Below are 26,796 nucleotides of genomic sequence, written 5' to 3' on the forward strand. Positions count from 1 at the left end.
CGCACGAATCTCAAAGAGAGAGAGAGACAGAGAGAGTGTGTGTGTGTGTAGTTTGGTTTCTTCTTCCCAGTCATCAAGCCGTCGCACGACTCTGAAGGGAAGAAGACAAGCATATCCTGCCGCAGCAGCACACTCCTGCAAGAACTGAGGCGGTCGGAAGCGATGGATGGATCTTTAAAGAGCCTCTTCGGGTTTGCAGATATGGGCGCATGCTACGTAATGACAACAAGTTTATGACACCGGCATACGTACACCACACCACCCCCACCGGCTTCAATGCAAGCGGGTTTGCAGTCCTCTCACGTACCGCCGCCCCGCCCTCTCTCGTCTCTCCCTCGTTTCTCATCGCCAGCATCCCTTATGCCGCCTTCTGCGACACCAGTGTTCTGCGGTCATCCGAGTCAACTTGAAATGAGATATTGTTAGATTCTAATCTCGAAGAAGGTAATGCTACATTGATTAGATGTCGTAGATGGGTTGGGAATAATAGCATGCTCAAAATCCAAATGGCTTTTATTTTTCGCTTGTTGCGGGTAACCAACATCTACTTCTTCTTTCCCTTCGGTAGCTGCGTATCGGACAGACAGCGCGATGTGGTGACAGATTCGCTTTGCTCAACACAGACCTAATCATAGAGCGTAGCAGTTAATAAACATGTAGGTAGTAAGACGGTGGTTCCTTTAAGACCCTACACGATAGTGTGCTGTCAACTATGCTTGCGGTTTTCATGTTACTCTCTTTGCAGAGAAAGGAGGAGGAGGAGGAGTGAGTGATCTCTTTTTCCAGACCACGTCCTATCCTATTCTCACTTGAATCCTTCTACTCCCTTCCCCCAATCCCCCCTCTCTCTCTTCTTCCTCTTCTCCTTCTTTTTCGTCTTCCGTTAATCTGAGACAAAGCGCCCCCCTTGTCCCAAACTCCAAAATCCTGACTTGTCGCCGGCATTTCCTCTCTCCACTGCCGCTCGGCTGCTGCTGTTCTCCTCGCACCTCACTCCTTGTGGCGGGCGATCGACGATGCTGCCCTCCAAATCCAAGTAAGTACGCCGTGCTCCCCAGATCTCAGGTGGGCTCGTCTGCTCTCCCTGGAAATTTGCCCCCAAAATTGACTTTTTTAGCCTAGATTTTGTCTTCGCACTTTGTGGTGTTAATTTGGTTGCGTTCGTCAAGGTGAATCCTTTGCGCTCTTTTCCTTGGTCCATAGCGCCAATGCTGCGAGGATTTCAGTTCACCGTGGTTATTGGGCTTGATCTGGTCATAAAAGTTCCCATCTTTTCGGTAGATGAAGAAAAGGAAGGTTTCCTTCGCTTAGATCATGGTCAAATTTGGTGTTTACTCTGTTTCATTAACTGTGTAGCCTCGATCTGATCGCGAATTATGAGGACAGGCTCTGCTGATTGCTACCACTCTCATCTTTTCTTGCTTTTTCTTCCTGATCTGGGTTCGTTTTGTATGGCATTGCCGATCTTTGTGCTGGAACTGCCTAGTTTGGTTGTTTCGAAGATCTAAGTCGCATATATTGAACGCAGATCTGGTTTATTTGAAGCTTCTGTCAACAAAGGCACACCGGCTACTCCTAGAGCTGGCAAACTAGGAAGGGCTGGATCCGCCAAGGCAGATCCAGCTTCACCTTTCTTGCAGCAGTCATCCCGCCATTCGATTGATCGATCACCGAAATCGGTTGATTCGAGGCCGAAGACCACCACTCCTGATGTAAGGCCAATGAACCAACACATATAATTCACCATGATGTCGTATATCATCACTATGATGAACAACTTGGCCCTTTGGCTTTTGAGTTTTGATTGCAGAAGCAACCACGCACAGCAAAGGGATCTGAGCTGCAGACACAGCTGAGTGCGGTTCAGGAGGATCTGAAGAAGGCAAAAGAGCAATTGGCGTCTGTTGAGAAGGAGAAGAACCAGATTCTCGAGGAGCTGAAGTCTGCTAAGAGATCTGCTGATGATGCGAACGACAAGCTGCAGGACGCGCTTGTTGCCCAGAGGATAGCAGAGGAAGCTGCAGAGATTGACAAGTTCCGGGCAGACGAATTGGAGCAAGCCGGTATTGAGGCTGCACAGAAGAGGGAAGAGGAACGGCAGAAGGAGCTTGATACTGTCCGAAACCAGCATGCTGTGGATGTTGCGGCGCTGGTCGCCACGACTCAGGATCTCCAGAGGGTGAAGCAAGAACTGGCAATGACGACCGAAGCAAAGAACAGTGCGTTGATTCATGCTGATGATGCAATGAAGATCGCTGAGATCAATGCAGACAAGATGGAACTCTTATCCAGGGAAGTTACCCGCCTGAAAACCTTGCTTGATTCAACTCTGGAGTCTAAGAACAATGAAGCTTCAGAGCTAGTCGAGAAGGGAATGGATCTACAAGCTCAGTTAAACTTAGCTCAGGAGGACTTGAAGAAGACAAATGAACAATTGGTTTCTGTTGAAATCGAGAAGACCCACATTCTTGAGGAATTAAATGAGGTCAAGAGATTGGCTGATGAAGAAAATGAGAAACTCGAGGAGAGTCTTGCTGCTCGGAAGAGAGCGGAGGATGCTCTGGAAACTCACAAGATTCGTGCAAGTGAGTTGGAGCAGGACAGCATCAAGAGTGCTCAGAAAAGAGAAGAAGAGTGGCAGAAGAAGCTTGAAAGCATTGAAAACCACCATGCCTTGGACATTGCCGCATTGCTTTCGGCTACAGAGGAGCTCAAAAAGGTGAAACATGAACTTACATTGGCAATAGACGCAAAGAACACTGCCTCGAGCCAGGCTTATGAGTCTACAAAGACTGCTGAAGCGAATGCAGTGAAGCTGGAGCTCCTCTCAGGTGAAATTACCCATCTTAAAGCATTGCTTGACTCCAAAATGGAGTTAGAATCTGAGGTCTTTGAATTGAAAAGTGAGCTTGAGAAAGCAAAAGCTGCTGAGAGCAGGTTGGTGGAGTTGGGAGCATTAATTGAGGGGCTTAGAATTGAGGTCACTGATGCAAAGAAGGCTGAATCTGATGCAAGTCATCTAATGGATGAGTGGAAAAAGAAGACCAAACTGTTAGAAGTTCAACTGGAGGAAGCAAATGAGTCGAGAAAAACATCATCAGAGACTCTTGCTTCTGCTACGAAACAGCTAGAGGAGAGCAGTGCAGTCTTGCAGGACAAAGAGTGCGAAGTTGCTGCTCTTCGAGGTCAAGTGGAATCTTTGAAGCTTGATGTTGCTAGGCACAAAACAGAACTTGATGAATCAAGTCAGTACCTTGATATAGCACAACAGGAAGCAGCGGAATTGGGAAAGATGATTGTGGTTCTAAAATCTGAGCTTCAGATTGTGGAAGAGGCAAAAATTCATGCTCAGAGTAATGAGAAGATGGCTACTTTAAACATTCAGAACTTGACAGAGGAGAAGAACAAATTGGAAAATGACCTTGATATCACTCAGTCTGAACTTGAGAAAGTTAAGAAGGCAATGGAAGGCTTGGCTTCAGCATTGCATGAAGTATCAACAGAAGCACGTGAAACACAAGAAAAATTCCTAATCAAGCAATCTGAACTGAAGAATTCTCATACTCAGATAGATGAGTTGAAGGTGACAATCGAAAGAAATCAAGAAAATTACGAGGTAACGCTGGAAAAAGCAAAACATGAGATAGTTTGTCTTCAAGATACTGTTCAATGTTTTGAGAGGGAGCTCGAAAATTCGAGATCTGTGTGGGACTCAAAAGCGCTTGATTTCTTGAGTTCTATCAAGAGATCGGAGGAGGAAATTATCACCATGAAAACAGACATGGACAAGATAACTGACTCACTGAAAGAAGCAGAACTCAGAGTATCAGCTGCGAAAGAAGAGGAACTCCGGCTGTTGGATAAGCTTAAGCATTTGGAGTCCGAGGCAAATGCTGCCAACATTGTTGCGGAAGAAGCTAAGGCTGAGAGTTTGCTACTGAAGGAGATGCTATTGGACAAAGAGAATGAACTGCAAAATATAAGTCAGGAGAATGATGACCTCAGAATCCGAGAAACTGCAGCTCTGGAGAAGGTCAAAGAACTCTCTCATATGCTCTCTGAGGCCACAGCCAAGAAGCCGGAGGAAAATGGGGAAATATCAAGCAACTCAAAACAGTCTGATCAAACAATCTCAGTTGATCCCTTGGAGGAAAACACAGATGATCAGGATGGAGAAGAAAAACCAGAATCAGAAGTCCCATCAGAGAAGCCCGAGGAACACAACACGGATAAAGGAGTATCGGAGGAAGAGAAGACGGACAACAGTGCTCAAGAGGAAGAAGCATTAGATGCAAGAGGTAAGACATGGGAAAATGGCAAGACAACCGACAAGGATTTGTCGACAGATAGGGAGCACGAGACCGAGTCGACATACGATGAGTTGGACTCAAAGACTGATGGTGTTAGCTTCGATGTGGCATTCGGATTGGCAACAGATAACATCGAAAATGGGGTGTCCTCGCCCGATAAGCAGCAGCAGCAGCAAAAGAAGAAGAAGGCTTTCATGCAGAAATTTGGGAGCCTCCTGAAAAAGAAGAGCAACCATAAGTAGAAGCTTGTAATAGTTGAGATGGTTTGAGATGCTTGTAATAGTTTGATGATGGTCTGTGGGTTATATATATATATAGTGCTTGTATCGGAAATTGTTTGCTTCTGTGTCCAGTGAGCTAAAATTTGGGTCTTCTTTCAGACCCCTTGTTTCACTGATTTGGTTCTCATGAAAAAGTTGGATTACTTGTTCTGTCATACCAGTTCTGTCATGTGTTATGTTGCATCTGATCATGTTAGAAGAATGCTTATCCCACAATGTATCCATGGGCTTATCTATAAGCTGTCCAAATCTTTTTGAATGTCTTATCTTTGGTCATGAACTAAAAAGTTGAAGAAAGAAAAAAAAAGAGAGAAGAAGAAAAATCAACAAATAAGAGGGCCCAACATACAATCCATTTTGAATTGGGCTCTGATGTTGACATATGAAAGAATCCAATCCAAGAGTTGCAAGTGTTGGATCTATGATTGGCCGAAAGAGTGGTGGGTAGGTCGCAGTTGTTGCGACGTTCATGTGCTACCAGTCTGCAATGATGGTTGAGAGGAAACCTCCAAACTCTCAGTGATGGCAGAACCTTAAAATAGAGACAGAGAAAAAAAAATATCAAAAAAGGTTTTGCAATTGCGATAGAAGGACGCCAATGTTTCCTTGTCCTTCCTCGATATATATATATATATATATATATATATATATATATATATATATATACAAAAGGATATTTCACAATCCTATCGTGATTATTAGAATAATTTTGATGTCTCATCGGTTTAGTTTTTCATCGAAAATAGATAAAAAATCGAATGCTTGATGAAGTTTACTATAATATGAACTTAAGCATTGTGGACAAATAGCTTAAGATCTAACAAAATTAATAAGTTAATTATTTTATCGAATTGAATCATATTAAAATCTGGTTTTTAAGTAATATGGAGCCATCCTTAATATGTTAAGGTCTTTTATGTGTTTCAGATTACTACTGAAACCTTAAGTGGGAAAGATTATAATACCCTAATTTAGTCTAATATAGAAATGAGAGAAGTATAATAAACGTAGAACAAAGAAAACAACGTAGAACAAAGAAAACAAGACATTTGCTCACAACTGCTTGGATGAATTAATACTGGACAAAGCTACATACCTAATCCATTGTTTCAACAACTATGGTTCATCCTATGGAACTCTAACATTGGAAGCAAGCACAGAACCTGGACGCCACACAGAAAAGTATCGAAGAGACATCAACATGCAGAATATTCAGAGATGACAATTATGTCTTCCAAGAACAACTTTGATTAGCTGTTCAACCTTAACTCGATTAGCTCCTGTTCTGTCAATCATCTCTTGATCTCAGTAGCCAAACATCAATGAAAATTAGGCTGGAACTCTAATGACATCAACCAATGAACCGACAGGTTTGGCTTCTCCTTCTGTCTTTGGTGATGTAATGACATTTAGTTTTAGGTTGGAATCATATCTAATATTCTTTGAGGGTAGGTAATTTAGTTGTTTGATATTGCCTTGTGTTACCTACTAAATGTCATGTGCTCTCTCTCTCTCATGGGACAAGGCTTTCCTGACAGTATGTGATTGCTATGGAAAAGCACTCCTGCTGCTGTGTCTTCACCATAGCATACAAGGATGGAAAAGATGAATGAATTCATGTGAAGCTCCCAAGTCACCACTTCATTAACCTTTTAATCCTTGGTAATTCATAATATAAAAGGACATTAAAATTAAAATCAAGTTAAATCTCATATCGAAAAGTGCATTAAAACGTACTTCATAATCTGTCCTGATTTAATCTCGTAAGATTAAAATTGACTTATTAGAATCTTGACTCCGTGCTTTAGTCTTAACAAAATTTAGAGGATAGTTACCCATGAGACTTGGATCGTGACAAAATGAATGTCTTAACAAAATTTAGAGGATAGTTACCCATCAGACTTGGATCGTGATAAAATGAATGTCTTACGATAACTTCTTTTGGTTGCACATCGATAATCAATAATGATAACTAATATTAGCTTCTTGCTGGGGCAGTAGCAGTAGCAGTCAATGGCTTATGGCTAAAGAAATCAGCCTTACCTAATTGATAACTAATATTGGACTTTTTTTTGTTTGCATGGCTGCAGGAATAAGTGCCATATACACACAAAAAAGAAAAGATAAAGAATGAAATCATCAAGTCGAGGCTTCAATAATTTCATAGCTTTCCTTACACAAAAGCTATGGGGAATTGATGCCATCACTGAGCTCAGTAATGTAGACCCTTCCATTTCCAGATCGATGCTGTCCTTCTCAGCAGACATCAACTTCATGCCACAAGCTACTTCCTATTCCAACTAACTTAATCATCAGTAGCTTCATCTACCCTTGTGGATCCTAAAAATTTCTGACAAACAAATGGACAATCTGGAAAAGCTGAACATCTAGAAAGAGATTTATGTATGGATAAATCACATATTACAAACAGTGGGAACAATGTGATGCCAACGTTTGGTACATAGTTTGTGTGTTTGATTGTACAGCAAAGAGAAAAAAAGGTAGAAATACTGTTCTTCTGTGTATCCTACAAGTCGACGATTATGATTCGCTTGCCCACGAAATTTTGCTGCATCAGATGAGCACGATGTTAGCTAGTGTGATGCAACAAGTGATGGAGGACACAGATTCTTCGCTGGCAGAAAATGGAAGGTGGATTGCTTACTCTAGAATATCTTTCCAGCAGATCATATCGTCGTTAGATCCACCTGCACTTAGTCCATACCAATCCTGGAACGGGATTGAAGCAGGCGAGCTGATCGGATCTTGCATGCAGTCCGTGGCTATCCTCTCTTGGGGAAATGGAACCGGTGAATGGGTGGAAAGAGCTGTTGTGGCGGCACAGGAGCTGGACTCTGGGTTGATCATGCCATTGTGACCCTCCGTTTTGAGTCCTGTCGTGACGGATGAGCCCTCGGGATGTGTCACCTTCTCCTGTTCCTCGAATGGACTGGCCAAACAAGGGAAACCAGTAGCTCCTTGGGCAAGAGGGACATTGGCAAGTCCCTCGAGTTGCTGGTTCAGCTGGGTGTCATCAAACTGATAGCAGGTGCCAAGGGAGGCGGAGCTCGAGGGGTTCATGGCATCCATGTTTGGAGCAGCAGTACTCATGGCTTGGATGAGCGTTTGGAGCCTGACCAAGTGCACGGCATCTGCTTGAAGCCGGAGAGCATTGCTCAATGGGTCGCCCAGGTTTCCAAGGTTGGTGGCGGCAGCAAGGAGAGTAGGAAGGATCGTGAGCAGGTCGACGTTGGTTCTTCGTGTGTGGGTGACAGGGTCGATCCCCATGAGGAGGAGCTTCTTCTTGAGATGGGTGTTCCAGTAGTTCTTGATCTCGTTGTCCGTCCTTCCCGGTAGACTCTTGGAAATGGTGGACCACCTGCATGAATTAGCAGAAGCTCTTCACACCTCTGGTTTAGCTTAACAAGAGAAGAGGGAGATCTCTGGGCTAGCTTTACTTGTTTCCAAGGATGGAGTGGAGGTGGACGATCATCCGCTCCTCATCCTCCGAGAACTTCCCCCGCTTGATGTCAGGACGGAGATAGTTCGTCCACCGGAGTCGGCAGCTTTTGCCGCACCGGTTCAGCCCGGCCATCTTCGGCAGACTCCGCCAGCTCCCATGGCCATGCCGCTGGATGTACTCCACCAGCTGCTTGTCCTCTTCCGGCGTCCATGGCCCCTTCTTCACGCCAATCTCGTCGCAGCAGGGGGACCTCCCCATCTTTCCCTGCAACGCTGTCTTAAGCTCGTCTCAAAGAGGAGGGACAGTGAAGGCCGAGTAGGTGAGATTAGCTTGGTGATGTCTTGGCCTTATATAGGGTTCCAAGTCTGACCACCATTTCAGTCGGTCAATGCAACCATATTATATGCTTTCAGGTTTGTGCTCACTTGATCCATGCACTTTCTACATAAACGTACGCTTCCCACGTCATATACATGCATGAAATCATTACCTGTATGATGGATACAGATACGAAAAATCTAACAGGTCCGGTCCCTTGGACAAGAAGGCAGCCTTCGGACTGTGGGGGAGAGGTTTCAGGGGAGTGCACGTAAGCAGGAAAAACAGATCAGTGATTAGGTCAAGTTTCCATCAAACAAATGGTGATAGTTCAACCATGTTTTTGCCAGCAGCAAGAAGCAACAAGGGGCAACGTTGACTGCTACTAATCCGACGGATTTCTCCTCATATGCAGCAGCATATGATTTATGTATGACACAGTGTTCCTCTCAGCAGCCACATTTCAAAACGTGAACTAAGCAAACTAATCTAAGATTTTAATTCTGTTAGATTTCTTGTTTCTTCTTCTTCTCTCGTCTACTAATTATTACCCCAATAACAACTGATGTACTACTCACTTTGTTTTGGTTGGTGGATTCCTTCCTTCTTCGACATCAATGCCGTCATCACGACTGTTGCTTCGTAACTCCCATCTCTCACTCCGACTCGGAACAAAACGCAAAGATGGAGAAGAAAAAGTGCAATCAATTTTGTTACCCATTGCTGAATGTACAAAGCTCGCCTCTCGTTACAAGAAAAGACTGTCCTTTTTGGGTGGAGTTCGTCATCGAGGATCCATGAAATCTATCATCGTATCATTGACTTGATCAATAAGCCACAAGAAAACTTGGAGACTCCCACCATGTTCTTGCTTGCTAAAGATATCGGCAAGTGAAGTTGGGTGGCCTTTGTCACCAACCTGGACACTTGTTCTACCAGAGTAAAAGGTTCAGTGGATAAGAACATTGCTTTCTTCCCCAGTGACATAACTATCTCAAAAGGTACCCTTTTGACTCTCGCCATTACTGGTCTAAGATCTTCGTCTTTGAAGAACTAGAAGTGAGCAGGTTAGCTAGATTGGCTAGGGCGGTGAAATCGTGCTGCCCTATGTGTCATTACTGGCGGCTAAGGTGGACTGTGTGGCTCGAGGTTCCATCTCCATTCTTAAGCCAAGCATTTTGGGCAGGTAGGACTGGCAGAGCTAAACCTTTTACTTCTCTGCTTTGTTCATGCTTCAAGGGAAATTGCGTCTGCAACATCTTCATCAGCCAACGATGGTAAAGCCAGTCGAGAATCACCAGCACATGAAGTTTCTTACAAGCTACATACTTGACCATTTTATGCCCGTTGGCTTCTCCAGCTCGACTTCCCGTTGGGAGGAGGAAAAGCTAATCTGGACTTTCACATATTGGAACGATTGATCTCGGTCCATCTCTTTCCATATGTTCTTTTTGATGGGAACCCTAATCCTAATCCAGCATGCTTTGCCCAGCTTTAGGCATTACTTACTCTTTCCACCTCTGCGAAATCTAGTGGTGGAGTGAAGGGGGAAAGCACTTCCTCTTCGGCTGTAGCATTTCATGGCTCCCGAAATGGATCCTTTTTTCCTGGTTAATGAATAGTCATATCGATTCATGTATTTGATTAGTTGAAAGAAGCACCAGGTTGTCATTCTCAAAGGAAAAACTCTCTTGCAGAGATACCCGGTGAACTTCTTCTGTTCCAGCAAGCAATTAAGCTTTTCAGCAACTCTTATCTAAACATACCACCCAAGGGAGGAGGCGGAGGAATTTGAGAGTAACGAAAGGAGAAAAGAACATGTCGTATCACATCAAATCTATCTCCTGACCAAATAGATACACGAGCAAATAAAGAAGCAGCAGCTAAAAATACATCGGACTCGGGATGAAAGAAACTGCATGCTTGTCTCTTTAATCATTTGGGGAAACCGTGGAAGCTAGTCCATCTGCATCGGCGCTCCGAAGTGACAGTGATTGCCATTTGACATCGATGACGACTGATTGAAGAACAATGAGCTCAATGAGTTTGTTCGTTTACTCAAACATGCAAAGAGGGTTCGTGGGCTCCAACTTGTAAGATTTTTTCAGGCATGCAGAGCTCTCATAAACTATTCTGTGGTGATCAAAGAGATCGAGGCCTTTCTTGATCTCCACGCAAACACACTGTGAGAGCCTGCATAATTCTGAATGGGTGTCCTTATCTCATGAGGGTCATCTTCCTCCTTGCAGACTTCATCATTCTGATGACTCTCTCGGCTGAACCAATACATCAGGGGAGAGATCATCTATGGCCTCAAACTCGCATATGACAGAGATGATATTCCTGATTGATAGACTCCTACTGAATGAATCTTCAAAATGTTCAGTCAAGATTTATAACGAGCTTCACAGCTTTGATGCAAAGGTGTAGCTTCACAACGTCGAAAGCTGCAACTTGTTCCACCGGTAGCTTCCTCGTCAGTCACTCACCACACAAACACCACAGGAAGAGCTTCGGAAAAGTCGTCGATTACTGTGACACCCTTTCGTCGTTCCAGGCTTAACACAAGCATTAGTCACTCGAAGATACTACGCATAATCCAGTCAAGCTAACGTGAGTGTTCTAATAGTTTGATTTGTGTTGGATATTACACGGTCAAATGTTTCAGCTGAAGTGAAATATTAGGCGTCGCTTCTCTGGGCTTCTGGGAAAGAAGGCCCGATTGAATCTAATTACTCGATCACGTTAAGGCATATGGACAACCATAAGATAAGCATGCTTTAATGGTCGTGCAGATGAACAGAGGATTAATAGCGACCGCCCATTTTATTTCTTTTGCGGATTCCTCGAGATATGCGCTATCTTTTTAGCTGGCTGGATAAGACGAAATCCTCTGCTCCAAGCTTGGGGAAATTAAACCAGAAAAAGAAAGGGAAAAGAAGAGATAGAAAGCACTAATTACGATTAGTGCTTCCTTATCGGACATTTGTGGGAAAATCCGCTCTTAACCAGCGAATCAATTAAGATAAAGCTTCAGCTAATCCCCAAAGGAACCAGCCGCCTCGCTGGTTCGGTGCGGGGGAGAGCTAGGTGCTCTTGAGCTTTCGGTGGCGCAGCCGCCTCGCTGCCGCCGATGCCTTCATTCCCCGGTGGCTCTCGTGAATCGCTGCTGACGTTACGCCTCCCGTCTCCGTCCCCGAAACCGCATCTGAAAGAAGAGGAAGACGGATCGCAGAAAGGAACGAGACATATATAGAGAAGGGAGGAGGAGGAGAGCAGCATTATACCTCTGGTGTCGAAGCGGAGGGCGGGGCCGCTGAAGGTTTGAAGATCTGAAGTCGAAAAGGCAGGAAGACGCACAAGGTTAGGCCAAAGGCACGCGTGAGGAGGGGATCAAGAGGAAATGGACCTGGGGGTAACCGACCTGCGTGGGTGGGTTCGTGGGAGAAGAAGTAGAGGACGACGAGGCAGACGATGGTGAAGACGGGGATGAGATGGATGGACCTGTCCGCCCTGGTGCTCGTCCGGATCAGCTTGTCCGCATCGAAAGCCGCCTCCGGCTTCTCGGGCGGCGCCGTAACCGCAGATCCAGCGGCGCCGATAATGCTCCTCCGTTTCTCCTCCTTCCCATCTCCTCCGGAAGCGCCAGGCGATCCCAGGGATTGGCGCTGCATTCTTCTCTTGTTGGAGAGGCGAGTGTGGCCAGAGGCTCTGCTGCTGCGGTGACTGCCCAACGAAGATGAGCTGCTGTATTCTGAACCGCAACTGCGTAGTGTCTTAATTATAGGACTCTGTGCATGGAAATCATTGCACCTCTTCTTTCCCCATGGAAAGGTTCCTAAAGCGAGGCCGGACTTAATGGTTGGGTCACTGATGGACGGTCGATATTTTTGGGATTCCCTTTAGTTGGCATATAGATTCGGATGCGGCTGGCGGTGTCAGCGTTTGAATGGGTTTTGACTTGGGAGGAGCAAATCGAAACGAGATCTACGCCGTCATGTGACCGTTGCTACGAGTGCGGGGATCCAAGCCGCGTTGGATGCGACGAGACTCCCTCGTGCGGGCCCTGCCAGTGGAAACATACCTTGGTACTAGAAGGATCGAGTCACCTTGACGAGTTTCCAGGACGACGTGGCCCCTGTAACTACGTCACTTCCACCAAGTGCTGCTTCATCACCCAGTGGACTTGGGCCGAAGCGCTTTAATGTTAAGTGGGACCTCTTCTTCTGAGCGTTAATCAGCAACCGTACAACTCTGCCGGATGATTCGCTAGCTTCAAATATATCGGTAGATTCAAAGGTAGGGACAAGAAGTTCTTGTCAATGTTTCGCCATGGTGTTTGAAGAAATGCTTCTGTGGAAACAACAAACCCTGCCATGTTGTTTTTCCTGTAATCTTATGGGGCATGCGGTGATGTAGATATTTTACTCGGTCAAGTCTCTCTCTCTCTCTCTCATGGCCGGTGACTTGTCATACTTCATTCGATAAGCTGCCGGTGGTTTCTCTGTTTTGAATCGTTCTACAGAACAGTAGAGAAGAAGTTATGGAGGCATGTCTGTCCAGCTTTGGGGAAGGAACCTCACTCTGAATTTGACGCCAAGCTTAAGCATAAACCCAGACCAGAGCAAGCGCCTTAGAACATCTATATACTAAACATTTCAGCTCAACAGCTTCGTCGAAGAAGGCAGGGATAGCTCGGCCATGTGCCCTTTGCTTCTTCTTCACACCACGCGGCTTGCTTGCGCCTGTTCACCGGTGCCCAAAACATCAGCTGGAGAAGTCGTTTGTTAATGGAAGGACTTCAAAAGTCGATTCTGGTCGGAGAAGAAAGGTGATGTTATGTAGAGTTGTGAGAAAGCCATCCTGTGATGTTATATTATATATATACTTGTGATGTTGTATACCATCAGAGTCTCGAAAGAAGAAGCCATCCTGCCAGTGTGATCTTTGATGTTCCCTTTTCTCCGTTTCGTGGCGTAATGTGCCAATAGATGCAGTGCTGACAAAGTGAGCGAGCACCTCGTTGCCACTTCAAATAGAGAAATACCACATCTGTTCAGAAGTCAAGCAAGCATATGCCTCCTCCTCCTTCACTTCAATGACCAGAACATGAGATCGCCGAACCGTGCATGTTCTATTATTATTTAGTTGTTGCATGTTGTGGGAGATACGGTGAGCAAGCCACCGGAGTCCCTCAGCACAGAATCCTGTTCTAAACTTCGGCCATGTGTTTATCCAATGCTAAGCATGTCTGCTTATAATATAATGTTCGAGTAGTCTTCTCCAATCCGATACCTCTTCTTTCTTCTGGTTTTTAAGGTGGTGGCAATCTCGCGCCCCAGTGGTGGCGCCGCACGAAGCGACGAGGGGACCCACGCCGGCTTTCCCCCTCCAGACCGATGCTTGCTTCGTCGTGATCGCAACGACGAAGGAAGCGGAGACGACGGCTCAGCTCGCTCGTCCGGCCCCCCTCCCAAATAAATTAGCCTTTCCCTTCGCTGGTCGTAGTTGCAGGCACGATCGTTTGCGTTTGGACAATCCAATTTTGACCTGCTCTAAGGATGTTGACCCCGGCTCTGCTTATATTTACGATGATGCCCTCGGTCGTCTCTCCCGCGTTGGATTCGGATTCAATTAAATTAAATTAAATTAAATCGGATCAGTATAATCTCTCTCTAATCGGCTAACTCCGCGATGGAATGTGTATACATCTGATGAGCTGGCAAAATGTGACTGAGACCCAACATGCGTCTTCGGATGCCCTCCGCCATCGCAGGGTCATCATCGTAATTTAGGCCTGGAATTGCCACGCGTCGAGTCTTGTTTGGAGCCGGAGGAATTGGGCCGGAAACCCACCTCGGGACAAAGTACATGTGGTCCGTTGGATGCGCATCAAGAGCTTTGAAGTTCGTTCGATCAACGATCCAACGGTGGGGGCGTCTCCTGTTGGGTATTGTCCATCTCTGGTGAGTCATATTCCTGTTCTCCTCGTCTATAAATGTCCTCTGCTGCCCTCCCTTCCCCCTCTCGGTCCCCATTGCTCATCCGTCGAATTCCCACCGCGGCTTCCTTCCTGTTTTCTTCTCCGCGGGAAGATTTCTTTCGTGGCGGACGAGTTCGGTTCAGCTTACTCTGCATGAAAGTTTGCATCTTGGGCGCAGACGAGGTGTTTGTGCGGACGACAAGAAGAAACCTCACCTAAAACGCGGTTTCTTCTCAGCCGCTTCTCGAGCTGAAGAAGGGAATTTGGTGTCTTCTAGTGTGTTTTCTGGACTTGGTCTCCCGGAGTTGTAATCCATTCGATCGAGCTCGTCGTTTGAAGTGTTCAAAGAATTGAGACGGCGACGGCAGGAGAACGCGAATAGTTTGTCTAATTAATTACCTTCTCAGCTCTGCTTTATTAGAAAAGCGCTCGTCAACTCCATTGTTTCTTTGTTCATGGGCTCAGCGGCGAAGCTTCACCTCGCTCCAATGCTTTGATTCGAAGAGGACAGGAGCTTGGCGTCGTAGCTCCGACGCTCGAAGGTTAGTTCGCGGATTCAAGCCCTTACTTGGACTCGTGTTTCAAATATCCCTTGAATCTTTGCCAAGATTGGATATTTCCTCACCCTGCAATTTTTGCTCTTATCATCCATGATTGAATTCCTTAGTCTTCACGGACTTCCCGTTCAATTCGGAAGCGTTCTGCAGGTTCCAATTAAAGCAGTATAAGAAGCAAGCGGAGTCATGGCTTCCAATGGTATTCTCCGATCCAACCGCTCCACCCGCGGCCCCGGTGAACCACCGCAGGGCAGAACCGAGCTGCCCCCGATCCCTCGCGGCCCGACAGTCCAATTCGGCCGCAGGACGGAGTCCGGCCGATTCATCAGCTTCTCTCGCGACGACCTCGACAGTGAGCTGGCCGGCAGCGAGTTGGGCAGCGGCCGCTTCGATAACTACCATGTCCACATCCCCATGACTCCCGACAACCAGCCCATGGACCCTTCCATCTCGACCAAGGCGGAGGAGCAGTACGTCAACAGCTCCATCTTCACCGGCGGCTTCAACAGCGTCACCCGCGCCCACGTCATGGACAAGGTTATCGACTCCGAGAGCGGCCAGGGTGGGGGCGGCGGAAACGGCCTCACATGCGCCATTGAGGGGTGCGACTGCATGGTCATGCGGGACAAGCACGGGAACGTGATGGTTCCCTGCGAGTGCGACTTCATGATCTGCGTCGACTGCTTCACCGACGCCGCCAAGACCGGCGGCGGGGTCTGCCCGGGGTGCAAGGAGCCGTACAAGACGACCGACCTGAGCGAGCTGCTGGGGACAGCCGGTGGGCGGGCCCTAACGCTGCCGCATCTCCCGTCTGGGGCGCCAAAGATGGAGCGAGGGCTGTCTGTGGTGAAGCCGCAGAAGCTGCCGCACTCGCAGACCATGACGCAGACGGGGGAGTTCGATCACACCCGGTGGCTATTCGAGACGAAGGGTACATACGGATATGGAAACGCCATATGGTCCGAGGAGAATTACGACGACGTTGACGGCGGCGACGGCGGAGGAGGAGGGCATGGACAGCCAAAGGAGTTCATCAGTAAGCCATGGAGGCCTCTTACACGCAAATTGAAGATCCCTGCTGCCGTCCTCAGCCCTTACAGGTAACACTCTGCTGCTCTATTCGTTCTTGTCGGATGTGGCACTGTCCTGCCAGGCAAATCATGCTAATCTAGCCGAAGTCTCCATGCTAGATTGCATATATGCATAGTTGGAAAGCATGAATTCAGAGTTGTAGCTATTGCTGTTTTCATTGACATTATCTGCTTGATCCAATCTTTCAGGCTCCTCATCGTCATTCGTATGGCTGTTCTCGCTCTGTTTCTCACATGGAGAATCAAACACAAGAACGAGGACGCCATATGGTTGTGGGGGATGTCGGTCGTCTGCGAATTATGGTTCGCCTTCTCTTGGCTTCTGGACCAGCTTCCAAAGCTCTGCCCTGTGAATCGAGCCACTGACCTCGCCGTCCTCAAGGAGAAGTTCGAAATGGCGACGCCTTACAATCCAACGGGGAAATCTGATCTCCCAGGCATCGACGTCTTCGTTTCCACGGCCGACCCAGAGAAAGAACCCGTACTGGTCACCGCAAATACGATTCTGTCTATTCTTGCAGCCGATTACCCGGTCGAGAAGCTTGCTTGCTATGTTTCGGACGATGGAGGTGCGCTTCTGACATTTGAAGCCATGGCGGAGGCTGCCAGCTTCGCTTACATATGGGTTCCTTTCTGCCGTAAACATGGCATCGAGCCTCGGAATCCTGAGAGCTACTTCAGCTCCAAGAAGGATCCTTACAAGAATAAAGTCCGCTCTGATTTCGTCAAGGACCGGAGACGGGCGAAGAGAGAATACGATGAGTTCAAGGTCCGGATCAATGGCTTGCCGGATTCAATTCGTCGGCGCTCGGATGCGTTTCATGCTCGTGAAGAGATTAAAGCCATGAATCTGCAGCGGGAGAAGGCCGGTGATGATCCTGTGGAACCTGTGAAGATCCCTAAGGCTACTTGGATGGCTGATGGCACGCACTGGCCAGGAACTTGGATTAACCCCTCAGCGGAGCACTCTCGAGGCGATCATGCTGGAATCATACAGGTACTTAGTGTTCCACCTTATCTCAGTTCTTTGATGCTTTGTTCCATGGAATTGTAGCGAGATCATATAGACTGATCACAGACGACGCTTCCAATCACAACAATTCATTCATGTGGCTTTGTTGCAGGTGATGTTGAAGCCTCCAAGCGACGAATCCCTGTACGGGAACAACGACGAGAAATCACCGTTGGACTTCACCGACGTCGACATCCGCTTGCCCATGTTGGTCTATGTGTCCCGCGAGAAGCGCCCTGGTTACGACCACAACAAGAAGGCAGGCGCCATGAACGCCCTCGTCCGCGCCTCTGCCATCATGTCGAACGGCCCCTTCATCCTCAACCTCGACTGCGACCACTACATCTACAACTCGCAGGCCCTCCGCGAGGGCATGTGCTTCATGATGGACCGCGGCGGCGATCGAATCTGCTACGTCCAGTTCCCGCAGCGGTTCGAGGGCATCGATCCCTCCGATCGATATGCCAACAACAACACCGTGTTCTTTGATGTCAACATGCGCGCACTCGACGGTCTCCAGGGCCCGGTGTACGTCGGCACCGGCTGTCTCTTCCGCCGCATCGCGCTCTACGGTTTCGATCCTCCTCGCGCCAAGGAGCACAGCGCCGGTTGCTGCAGCTGCTGCCTACCACGCAAGCGAAAGCCCCGGGCTGCGGCGAACTCCGAAGAGACGCGAGCTCTTCGCATGGGCGACTACGACGACGACGAAATGAACATGTCGACGTTTCCAAAGAAGTTTGGGAATTCGAGTTTCCTCATCGACTCGATCCCAATTGCAGAGTTCCAAGGCCGGCCTCTTGCTGATCACCCTTCCGTGAAGAATGGCCGCCCGCCCGGTGCTCTCACCGTCCCTCGCGACCTGCTCGACGCCTCCACGGTCGCTGAAGCTATCAGTGTCATCTCATGTTGGTACGAGGAGAAGACCGAGTGGGGGCAGCGCGTCGGGTGGATCTACGGCTCCGTGACAGAGGACGTGGTCACCGGGTACAGGATGCACAACAGAGGCTGGAAGTCGGTCTACTGCGTCACCAAGCGCGACGCCTTCCGCGGCACGGCGCCCATCAACCTTACCGACCGGCTCCACCAGGTGCTCCGCTGGGCCACCGGCTCCGTGGAGATCTTCTTCTCTCGCAACAATGCCTTGTTAGCCAGCCCGAGGATGAAGTTTCTGCAGAGGGTTGCGTACCTCAACGTCGGCATCTATCCCTTCACCTCCGTCTTCCTCATAGTGTACTGCTTCCTGCCGGCGCTCTCGCTCTTCTCGGGACAGTTCATCGTGCAGACCCTGAGCGTGACCTTCCTCACCTACCTGCTCATCATCACCTTGACACTCTGCCTCTTGGCGATCCTGGAGATCAGGTGGTCGGGGATCGAGCTGGAGGAGTGGTGGCGGAATGAGCAGTTCTGGCTCATCGGAGGCACCAGCGCTCACCTCGCGGCAGTGATGCAGGGGCTGCTCAAGGTCATTGCTGGGATAGAGATCTCGTTCACGCTCACCTCGAAGTCAGCCGGAGACGACGACGACGACGAGTTTGCGGATCTCTACGTCGTGAAATGGACGTCGCTGATGATACCCCCCATCACCATCATCATGCTGAATCTGATTGCCATTGCTGTGGGGGTGAGCAGGACCATATACAGTGTGATCCCGCAGTGGAGCAAGCTGCTGGGTGGGGTGTTCTTCAGCTTCTGGGTGTTGGCTCATCTGTACCCGTTTGCCAAGGGGCTGATGGGGAGAAGGGGGAGGACGCCGACCATCATCTACGTCTGGTCTGGGCTTGTCGCCATCACCATATCGTTGCTGGTGGTGGCGATCAACCCTCCGGCGGGGGCCAACTCTCAGATTGGCGGTTCCTTCTCGTTCCCTTGACCTCCGGCAAAGCACGGCCAAGTGTTTGGATGATGACTCAATCATATGCCTATTCTGCTGCTGCTCCATCACATCCTCTACACTCGAAAGGGAGGAATTTTGAGTTCGACAGAGGAGTCACTACCATAAATCCTACTATCATTCTTTTGTGGAGTTTCTTGTGTTTTTCCATGCTAGAAAAAATTTAATGGTAAAACATGTTTTTGATTTATTGTATTAGGAACCTTTTCAGATTGATTTATTGTATTAGGAACGATGGATTTGTATGTTACTTTTGGATCCGATGATTGCTCCAAAATCATAAAGACAAAATTGATTTTGTCTTTAAAAAAGCTCCTAGTGGTATGTCGAAAATTGATTGGACAATAGCCCAACACTGCCTCAACATTGACCCATCCATTTCGCAAAAGCTTCAGAGATTTGCATTGGATTGACATGCAATGATAGTAGAAGAAGTCGATAAAGAGCCAAAACCAATTTGCTCTGAAGATGGATGACTTTATGACTCAACTATGGAGTGGGGGAGCTAGTGATGAGGAGAAATTAATGTGGCAAACACATAAGCCCAAACGTAGCTGGTAAGTCGATCATCCTAACGACTTGTCAATCATGTCATACTGACAAGTAGCAATCATATCCGAGGACATGTGGACTCAACTAGTTGCAAGTGACCATGTGAAAGGTAAAGTCAAACAATGTCGATCGAAGGGGCGACAAATGTTAAGTCATGCCCTTGCTCAAAACATTGCATGTCTTCACTTGATTAATCTCACTGATCAGTCCAACTAGCCTTAAGCTTCGGAAACTGACTTGATCGTAAGAGGATTCAGAATGCCACCTCTGATTTAATCTTGCAGTATCGATACATCGAGAAATCATAAGTACAGCCTCAAATAATCTTAAATCTAACTCAATCTCTTTGACTCGAACAATCAAAATCTAATTTCTAATGTTAAAATTGGGATGAGACTTACAAGACTACAGTTAGCTTATAAAATCTAAAAGGAAAAGTTTCCTTTGGCTATATCTGGGTATTAGATTAATTATTCATGCAATTGATTCCAGAAACAACTTACTTTTGACCAAAATAAAGAACCATTTTGTATTAAAATAGTATTAGCTTGATCCTCCAACATACTTCAGGGAGAGAAAGTTCAAATAAAATAGCAAATATTGAAGAAAAAATATTTAGGATACATGAAAGAGTTGCACTACCAGCAAAAGCAGGAACAAAGATGGATTTAAGACGAATGAAACTTAAATCACACAAAGAGCTTCCTTGCTTTTAAAATAAATCATACTAGTATTGATAAGAATAAGGTCATGCAGACATATGTTTATCAATGAGACTGACATATAGGTGTGGAAACCTCATAAATAAACACATTTAGGTATGAAAAGACACGCTTAGGTTGACGCTGTCTGAGAAGCAGCTACAAGCTTGGCTCTTAATTCCTTCCTCAGTATTTTTCCTGCTGCAGATTTTGGAATGGCATGGATGAAGTAGACCTTGTGGACTCTCTTGTAAAACACCACCTGCACGTTTATTATGTTCACCAACAACAACCAGTAAGATTTTAACGCTTGAAATGAGTAAAGCTCAAACAATTCTTTCTAAATAATAAGTTCGTAAGTCTCAATTATCTAAGGTTAATTATATCGATCTTTTACTATCATTAAGATCAATAAAAAGTTACATGTTTAGTTAAGTTTAAAAAAAATTTAAATTTTATTTATAGTTTCAATTAATTTTTTTTCTTCTTATATCACTAACAATAATCATTTCATCTTTTTTAACTATTAGTCTCCTGAACACACATCTATATCATTTTAAATGATTTTTTTTCATTTTATCTTCGTGATATCTAATTCTTCATGCATATAATAATTTCTTTTACAATTTAGATATCTATCTCGACATCCTCCTCTCATCTCAAATAATTCATTTTATCTCATGACAAAAAGAAAAAGAATAGCACTAGCATTTGGTTCATCTTTCATGAGAAAAGTTGTCGAGACGAGACATGATTAATCTTTGACCGATCATTTCCTACTTGGATATGTTTGAAGTGTCAAAATCATAGTAAGTAAAATAAAGATGGCATTAGGATCGATCGACGATATATTATCAAATCTTTATCAGCTAGATTAGTTGATACCTTGGAAAGTAAAAACTTTTTTACACAAAATAAATTTTGTAATGATGTATGATACGCACCTGTTTAGCTATGAATTCTTTGATGGCTTCTTCACTGACATCTGAGTCTTTAGCTCGAACAACAAATGCAACTGGAACTTCACCAGCCGCATCATCCTTTTGCCTGTCATCAGGACAAACATAAATTTGCATGTCAATGGTACATAAAAGAATAGAAATTGAGAATATGAAGGAAACATATCATGAGGAAAAGCTCGGTGAACTTACGGGACAACAGCAGCGTCAACAATGGAGGGGTGGCTTATTAGCAGAGACTCGAGCTCAGCTGGAGGCACCTGCACATATACCCCTAAACCCATCAGTAATCGATAAGGATATGGGGGAATGCGTGAGAGGTTTTGTATGTTTACCTGGAAGCCCTTGAATTTGATGAGCTCCTTCACTCTGTCCACTATGAAGACCTCATCGTCGTCATCGACGTACCCGATGTCCCCGGTGTGCAGCCAACCCTCGACGTCTATCGTCTTCGATGTGGCATCCACGTCGTTGAGGTAGCCTGTCGAGCGTCGTCACGAGGTCAGAAGGTATGTGCTTCTGATGTTTGCAGTCGAAGGTATATACCTTTCATGATCTGGGGCCCACGGATGCATATCTCGCCGGACTGGTTCCTGCCGAGGGAGAAGCCGGTCTCCGGATCCACCACCTTCAGCTCGGCGTTCCTGACCACGGTGCCGCAGGAGCCGGACTTGACTGCGGTTGGCTGCTTGGCAAATGCGGGGCACATCGACAGCACCGGCCCTGCTTCCGTCATTCCGTAGCCCTGCATTGCATAGCGACATTTCATCAAACAGTAACAAGACGCTCGCCCAAGTGCTGGGAACACGGTAAGCACGATTTCCATCGTTCAGGGCTACATCGAGTCCGCTAATGTGGAATCTCTCGAGTCTAATTGGGTGGATGGTTTGGTCCATCCTTAAGCAGATTCCCCAATTGCCCAATGATTAATCCTGGCAAATTCCTGCCCATCATGTAATAATCATGTACATCGGGGGGGCTTTCTGACACAAACGTTATAGGAACTTTCCATGAAAAGACGATTTCAGGCAGGAGTAAGCTATGCAAACGAAGGATTCCTTGTCGTCCCCCCCAAAACAAAAGGGACATGAACGATGCTTGAACGGCGACGACTTCCAAGCTTGTGTTTGAGACGGGACAACTTTTACCACCAAACAAGAACAAGGCTTGAACGGTGGAATTGTTCGGGCCATATGCTTCTCTATATGATTGTGAACAGAGAGAAGCTGAAAGAGGGAAAGAAGAAGATCTACCTGGCCAAGGATCGCTTGAGGGACTCTGCTCCTCAGAGCCTCCTCCAGCTCTTTCCCCAGCGGCGCAGCTCCGGAGAGTATGATCCTTACGGAGGTCAAGTCGTACTTCTCGACCACCGGATTCTTCGCCAGCGCCAGCACAAGCGGCGGAACCACCGCAGCCACCGACACCCTGTGCCTCTGTATCCCTTCCAGCATCGTCGCGATCTCAAACTTGGGCATCAGCATCGTCGCCGCGCCGGCCCTCAGCGAGCAGAGCAGGACCGAGTTCAGGGCGAATATGTGGAACAGGGGAAGCACGCACAGCACCACGTCGTCGTCCTTGAGGTACAGGTTCGGGTTTTCTCCATCCACCTGCTGAGCTATGCTCGAAACCAAGCTCTTGTGCGTGAGCATCACCCCCTTGGGCAGCCCCGTCGTCCCTGACGAGAACGGCAGCGCGACGGGATCCTCGGGATCGATGGTGACGTCGGGAATTGCCGTCTCGTCGGAATCAAGTACTTGGGAGAAGCTTATGCAGTCCGCGGGAGGGGCGTCGGTGGTGACCACAATCAAGCCGTCGCCGATCTCGGGGAACCCCTCGTTGACGGCGCGGAGCTTGTCGACGTACATGGACTGGGTGATGACAACCTTCGCGCCCGAGGTCTTGAATTGCTTGTAGATCTCCGCCGGCGTGCAGAAGGGGTTGGCGGCGGTGGTCATCGCCCCGAGCATGGATCCGCCCATGAAGGTGAATATGAATTCAGGAGAGTTCTGGAGGAGGACCATGATGACATCCCCCTGCTCGATCCCGAGCTTGGACAATCCGGCGGCGGTCCTGCGGCACAGGAGGTGGGTCTCCGAGAAGGAGTAGATCTTCCCGGTGGCGGCGGCGATGATGCAGGGGGCTTCGGACAGCTCGGGCAGCTTCTCGAAGCAGTAGGTGTGGAGAGGGAGATGGTGAGGGATGGGGATATCAGGGAGCTTCGACCGGAAGACGATCGTCTCCGGCGGCTGGGTTTCAGGCGGACGGCTCGAAGTGGGGATCTGGGGTTGGGCCTCATGGGAAGCGACGGAGATCATGATTGCTTAGATTGAAGAAGGCCGCTGGTGTTGCTACTCTTTCTGCAGGAAGAAGAGAAGGAAGATATAGCCAAGCAAAGGCAAGAAAAAGACGAACGAGAAGGAATCTGAGCAGCCAAGGCACCAGACGTACACACCGTCGTCCTCCTCGAGAGGACAAGGAGAGAGAAGCGAGGAGGACTCAAAACATGAAATGGGTGGTAAACGCGAGTAATCGTATACAGAAAAAGAATCCAACACTGGACACCCAAACGAGGAGGCAGCCCACAACCTGAGAGAAAGAAGGAAGCAAGAAATCAAGCCAGTTCTGCAGCTTCCGACGAAGGTTTCATCCGCAAGCACGACACCGGTTTCCTATATCAGCCTACCCTTGGCCATGTACACGGAATGAAAGGGGGAGAGAGACAGAGAGAGAGCGAGGACAAGCAGCCGAAGACTTGGAACAAGAAGGAAATGTATGGATTCAATAAATAGGAGGTGGGGGAACGAGGGGTTAGGTGGTGATTGTGAGAGAGAAGGTGGTGGTAGCTAGGAAAACAAGAGGCTCGATGAAGAACACAGCCTCGTCTGACCTTCAATGACGCATCCATCTCTCGTTCCCTCGCCTACCCTCTCAACATCCTCATCACTCGAGAACTACCCCCACCTACCCTCCTCCATCTATCATCTCATGTCAATGCTCGAAGCGCAACTGCTGCTCCCAGAATAAGAATAATCCTCTCTCGCTCTCTCTCTATTCTCCTCTCTTTGTGCGAGACATGATCTATAACTAATCACGGTTTTTATTTCATGCATGCCATTTGAACGGAGAAGGCGTTGACTCGACATCCATCCTTGTTCCATATCCAAACATCGACACCTACTGCAGCTCGGCAATCTTATTGGTTATTATTGTCGGCCGCGTGACCCATGTGCTGTAAGCGATTTCATTACCAATAACATATTTTCTGTTCTTTATTTTTGTTTTTCCCAAATAATGCTTAAAATATCTCTCACCAGATAGCCTCCCAACCCAAAACACTGTAATGAATTCACCCATCAATCTATCTACTTGGACCGACAGATTCTATGGATCGATCTAATAGGATGAAAATTATTTTCCATGTTATTCCAATCAACATATATCATTCGGGAAAAAGAAGGCATATTTTTGGAAGGAGAAAAAAATGCTAATCGCCGCCGGAGGTCTCTCAAGACATATTTTTATGTTACAGCTGGAAATAATTGGGAGTCACGTTAGTGCAGTCCGACGGAAGCTGCCTAATGAGTCTTTCTCGGCAAAGTCGTCGTCACTCTCAAACTATTTTTCGGCATAGCTCGGTTGATAAACAACTTCACAAGTGGGAATCGATGATTCGTCCAGCGATTGACCTCTCTAATGATGTTATCATTGAGCCACCAAACTCGTGTTGGGTAGGTGAGATTTCAAAGATTACCGTGCAAATACAGCATCTAATCTTTGGTCATTTCGGTGCCGTGCAAGCCTTTAAGAGCCTCCCCCGAAGAACATCATCAAGACCGGTGAGATGTTGAACGGCGAATCAATCCATCGGTTAGTTATGATGGGATTAAAAAGAAACTTTATATATGAATAAAAAAAACTTTGAAAGGTAAAAATCATAGGACAAACAAGAGAAAATTCACTATAAAAATAATGAATATACAAATCTCATAGTCTTACGCTCAAAACTCAAACAACAATCATAATAGAATAATTGTGATACAAGAATTACATTCCTATGCACAGTATATAAAATCTTCTTAAGTAATCATAGCAAATCTACCTAATAAGAGAACACCTCTGTGAAACTATAATTTATTTTTTTTTTCTTCATCTATTTTTATTATAGTTATCAAATCCGAACCGGACCGATTGGTCAAACTATACACTAATCGAATGACAATAAATGTGAAAAGAGCAAGTTTGTTTTAAGAAAAAATAATATTATTTGAATATTTGATGACTTATGTCTTAAATATAATAGTTCAATTTTCTTTAATTTTTTATAACATTTCTTTTTTGATATTATTTCAAATACAATTATTTTTAACAGATCTAATATATACTAATTAGACCATCTAAACCTTAAAAGAGATTAAATATTCTAAATTTATATCCGCTATCAAATAAGAGTATTTTAAATCTTTTTATTTATAATAACGGATAAATGACAGAGAAATAAATTGGTGTGTTTGCGGCCGTGTCGTTGGAGCGTAGATGCGTATACTAGCAGATGAAATGGTGGGATTTTGACCCATTAAAGGCCCAAGCCCATTATGATGGGCCCACCGCCTTCCCTAGACGAAACAGAATCCCCAACCCCGGCCTCCTCGCACTGGGAGGAGAGGCCGACGACGGAGAAGACGACCCGGAAGAGAATACTTGGTGAGGAAGACTAATACGAGCGCAATTATAAAGAATCGGAGAGCGGAGACGTCGTTCGAGATGGAACCCTAACCTTAGAAGATTCCACCAAGAACTCAGGAGACCACGCCGAAGCAGCTATCTTGCGTCACGGAAGGCGGCAGTTCGGAAGGAGGGGGGGCTCGGGACAGTGTATGTAGGGTTACGGTCAGATCACCACGTGAAGGGCCGAGATTGCTGTTCCTGACGCAGTCAAGTCTGGCCACGGCGGCGTAGAATAACAAGTCAAATTTTGGATCATTTTGTCGCGTATTAATATTTTTTGGAGTTGTTTCACCCACCAAACGACAGGCGGTATGAAAACCAAAGGTCTCCAGATCCGTTACGGAAAGCCTGTCGCAAGCGGATCAGATCCGACTCGGACATCAGTCGCATGCAGAATTCAGCTTGATGACCAAAACTCCATAACACTTTAGTGTAGATTTCTGTCATCCGGAAGGGTTATTAGGAGTTCCCAAACAACCTAACCCCAATCTTCCTCGAACGAGCCTTTCGATCGCATCATTATCGGAAAAATATTTTATATACATCTTTTATTGTTAAACAAGTCGGTTTTGATCGTATTATTTGTCAGAATCATTGTCGAGGCATCATTATAATCGAATTTGATTGCTTCGTAACTAAATTTAATTTCGAGGACACTTGATAGTCTTAGTCTTAGTGATCAATCTTCAAAGGCCCTTACTCTATCTTTTCGGTCAAATCATTAGACAAATGTAGGGTCTATGGTGAAACTCAATGGTCAATCAACTCGCATATTCAACGAATTCTCACCCCCTTTCATAAGAGATTTAAAATCTTTTTTTCTACTTTTTCTTCTTCGTCCTCATCGACCTCGAGTTGGTTATTATGGGAGGAGACTAATACGACCGAATCAAGTTACGAAACAGTCTCTCGATAATGATGTAATTGAATCTAGTCATAAAATATTGTCTAAT

The 26,796-nt window shown here is 46.5% G+C and overlaps 5 protein-coding genes across 11 annotated transcripts; 2 read left to right on the forward strand and 3 right to left on the reverse strand.

The window, feature by feature from the left end:
- The first annotated feature begins 529 nt into the window (after window positions 1-529).
- Window positions 530-4,746, forward strand: LOC103972204 (WEB family protein At3g02930, chloroplastic-like). Of its 2 annotated transcripts, XM_065090978.1 has the most exons (4): window positions 530-656; window positions 746-1,036; window positions 1,529-1,712; window positions 1,811-4,746. In XM_065090978.1, exons 2-4 carry the CDS (start codon window positions 1,017-1,019, stop codon window positions 4,550-4,552), a joined length of 2,946 nt encoding a protein of 981 aa, XP_064947050.1. In that variant the 5' UTR covers window positions 530-656; window positions 746-1,016; the 3' UTR covers window positions 4,553-4,746. The 2 variants fall into 2 exon arrangements, with proteins under 2 accessions (XP_064947050.1, XP_064947049.1); XM_065090977.1 differs by having other exon boundaries at window positions 551-1,036.
- A 2,254-nt stretch (window positions 4,747-7,000) lies between these two features.
- Window positions 7,001-8,358, reverse strand: LOC103972205 (transcription factor MYB41). The gene is made up of 3 exons (XM_009386454.3): window positions 8,050-8,358; window positions 7,257-7,970; window positions 7,001-7,160 (listed from the first exon to the last, which is right to left on the reverse strand). The coding sequence occupies exons 1-3, from the start codon at window positions 8,310-8,312 to the stop codon at window positions 7,133-7,135; spliced, it is 1,005 nt and encodes a 334-aa protein (XP_009384729.2). The 5' UTR covers window positions 8,313-8,358; the 3' UTR covers window positions 7,001-7,132.
- Window positions 8,359-10,996: 2,638 nt separating this feature from the next.
- Window positions 10,997-12,270, reverse strand: LOC135596665 (uncharacterized). The gene is made up of 3 exons (XM_065088728.1): window positions 11,797-12,270; window positions 11,660-11,704; window positions 10,997-11,580 (listed from the first exon to the last, which is right to left on the reverse strand). Exons 1-3 carry the CDS (start codon window positions 12,044-12,046, stop codon window positions 11,459-11,461), a joined length of 417 nt encoding a protein of 138 aa, XP_064944800.1. The 5' UTR covers window positions 12,047-12,270; the 3' UTR covers window positions 10,997-11,458.
- A 2,146-nt stretch (window positions 12,271-14,416) lies between these two features.
- On the forward strand, window positions 14,417-19,156 carry LOC135597681 (cellulose synthase-like protein D2). 3 transcript variants are annotated; one of them, XM_065090981.1, is made up of 4 exons: window positions 14,417-14,897; window positions 15,023-16,012; window positions 16,193-17,000; window positions 17,128-19,156. In XM_065090981.1, exons 2-4 carry the CDS (start codon window positions 15,099-15,101, stop codon window positions 18,883-18,885), a joined length of 3,480 nt encoding a protein of 1,159 aa, XP_064947053.1. In that variant the 5' UTR covers window positions 14,417-14,897; window positions 15,023-15,098; the 3' UTR covers window positions 18,886-19,156. The 3 variants fall into 3 exon arrangements, with proteins under 3 accessions (XP_064947053.1, XP_064947051.1, XP_064947052.1); XM_065090979.1 differs by having other exon boundaries at window positions 15,053-16,012; XM_065090980.1 differs by having other exon boundaries at window positions 15,063-16,012.
- A 980-nt stretch (window positions 19,157-20,136) lies between these two features.
- Window positions 20,137-24,067, reverse strand: LOC135584958 (4-coumarate--CoA ligase 2-like). Of its 4 annotated transcripts, none has more exons than XM_065090985.1 (7): window positions 23,705-24,067; window positions 22,372-23,475; window positions 21,665-21,863; window positions 21,454-21,599; window positions 21,311-21,378; window positions 21,104-21,206; window positions 20,137-20,421 (listed from the first exon to the last, which is right to left on the reverse strand). In XM_065090985.1, exons 2-7 carry the CDS (start codon window positions 23,431-23,433, stop codon window positions 20,293-20,295), a joined length of 1,707 nt encoding a protein of 568 aa, XP_064947057.1. In that variant the 5' UTR covers window positions 23,434-23,475; window positions 23,705-24,067; the 3' UTR covers window positions 20,137-20,292. The 4 variants fall into 4 exon arrangements, with proteins under 4 accessions (XP_064947057.1, XP_064947056.1, XP_064947055.1 ...); XM_065090984.1 differs by having other exon boundaries at window positions 23,571-24,067; XM_065090983.1 differs by having other exon boundaries at window positions 23,567-24,067.
- Between the last annotated feature and the right edge of the window lie 2,729 nt (window positions 24,068-26,796).

This window comes from Musa acuminata, chromosome BXJ1-11 (genome assembly GCF_036884655.1).
Source record: "Musa acuminata AAA Group cultivar baxijiao chromosome BXJ1-11, Cavendish_Baxijiao_AAA, whole genome shotgun sequence".
In the NCBI taxonomy this organism is placed as follows: Eukaryota; Viridiplantae; Streptophyta; class Magnoliopsida; order Zingiberales; family Musaceae; genus Musa; species Musa acuminata.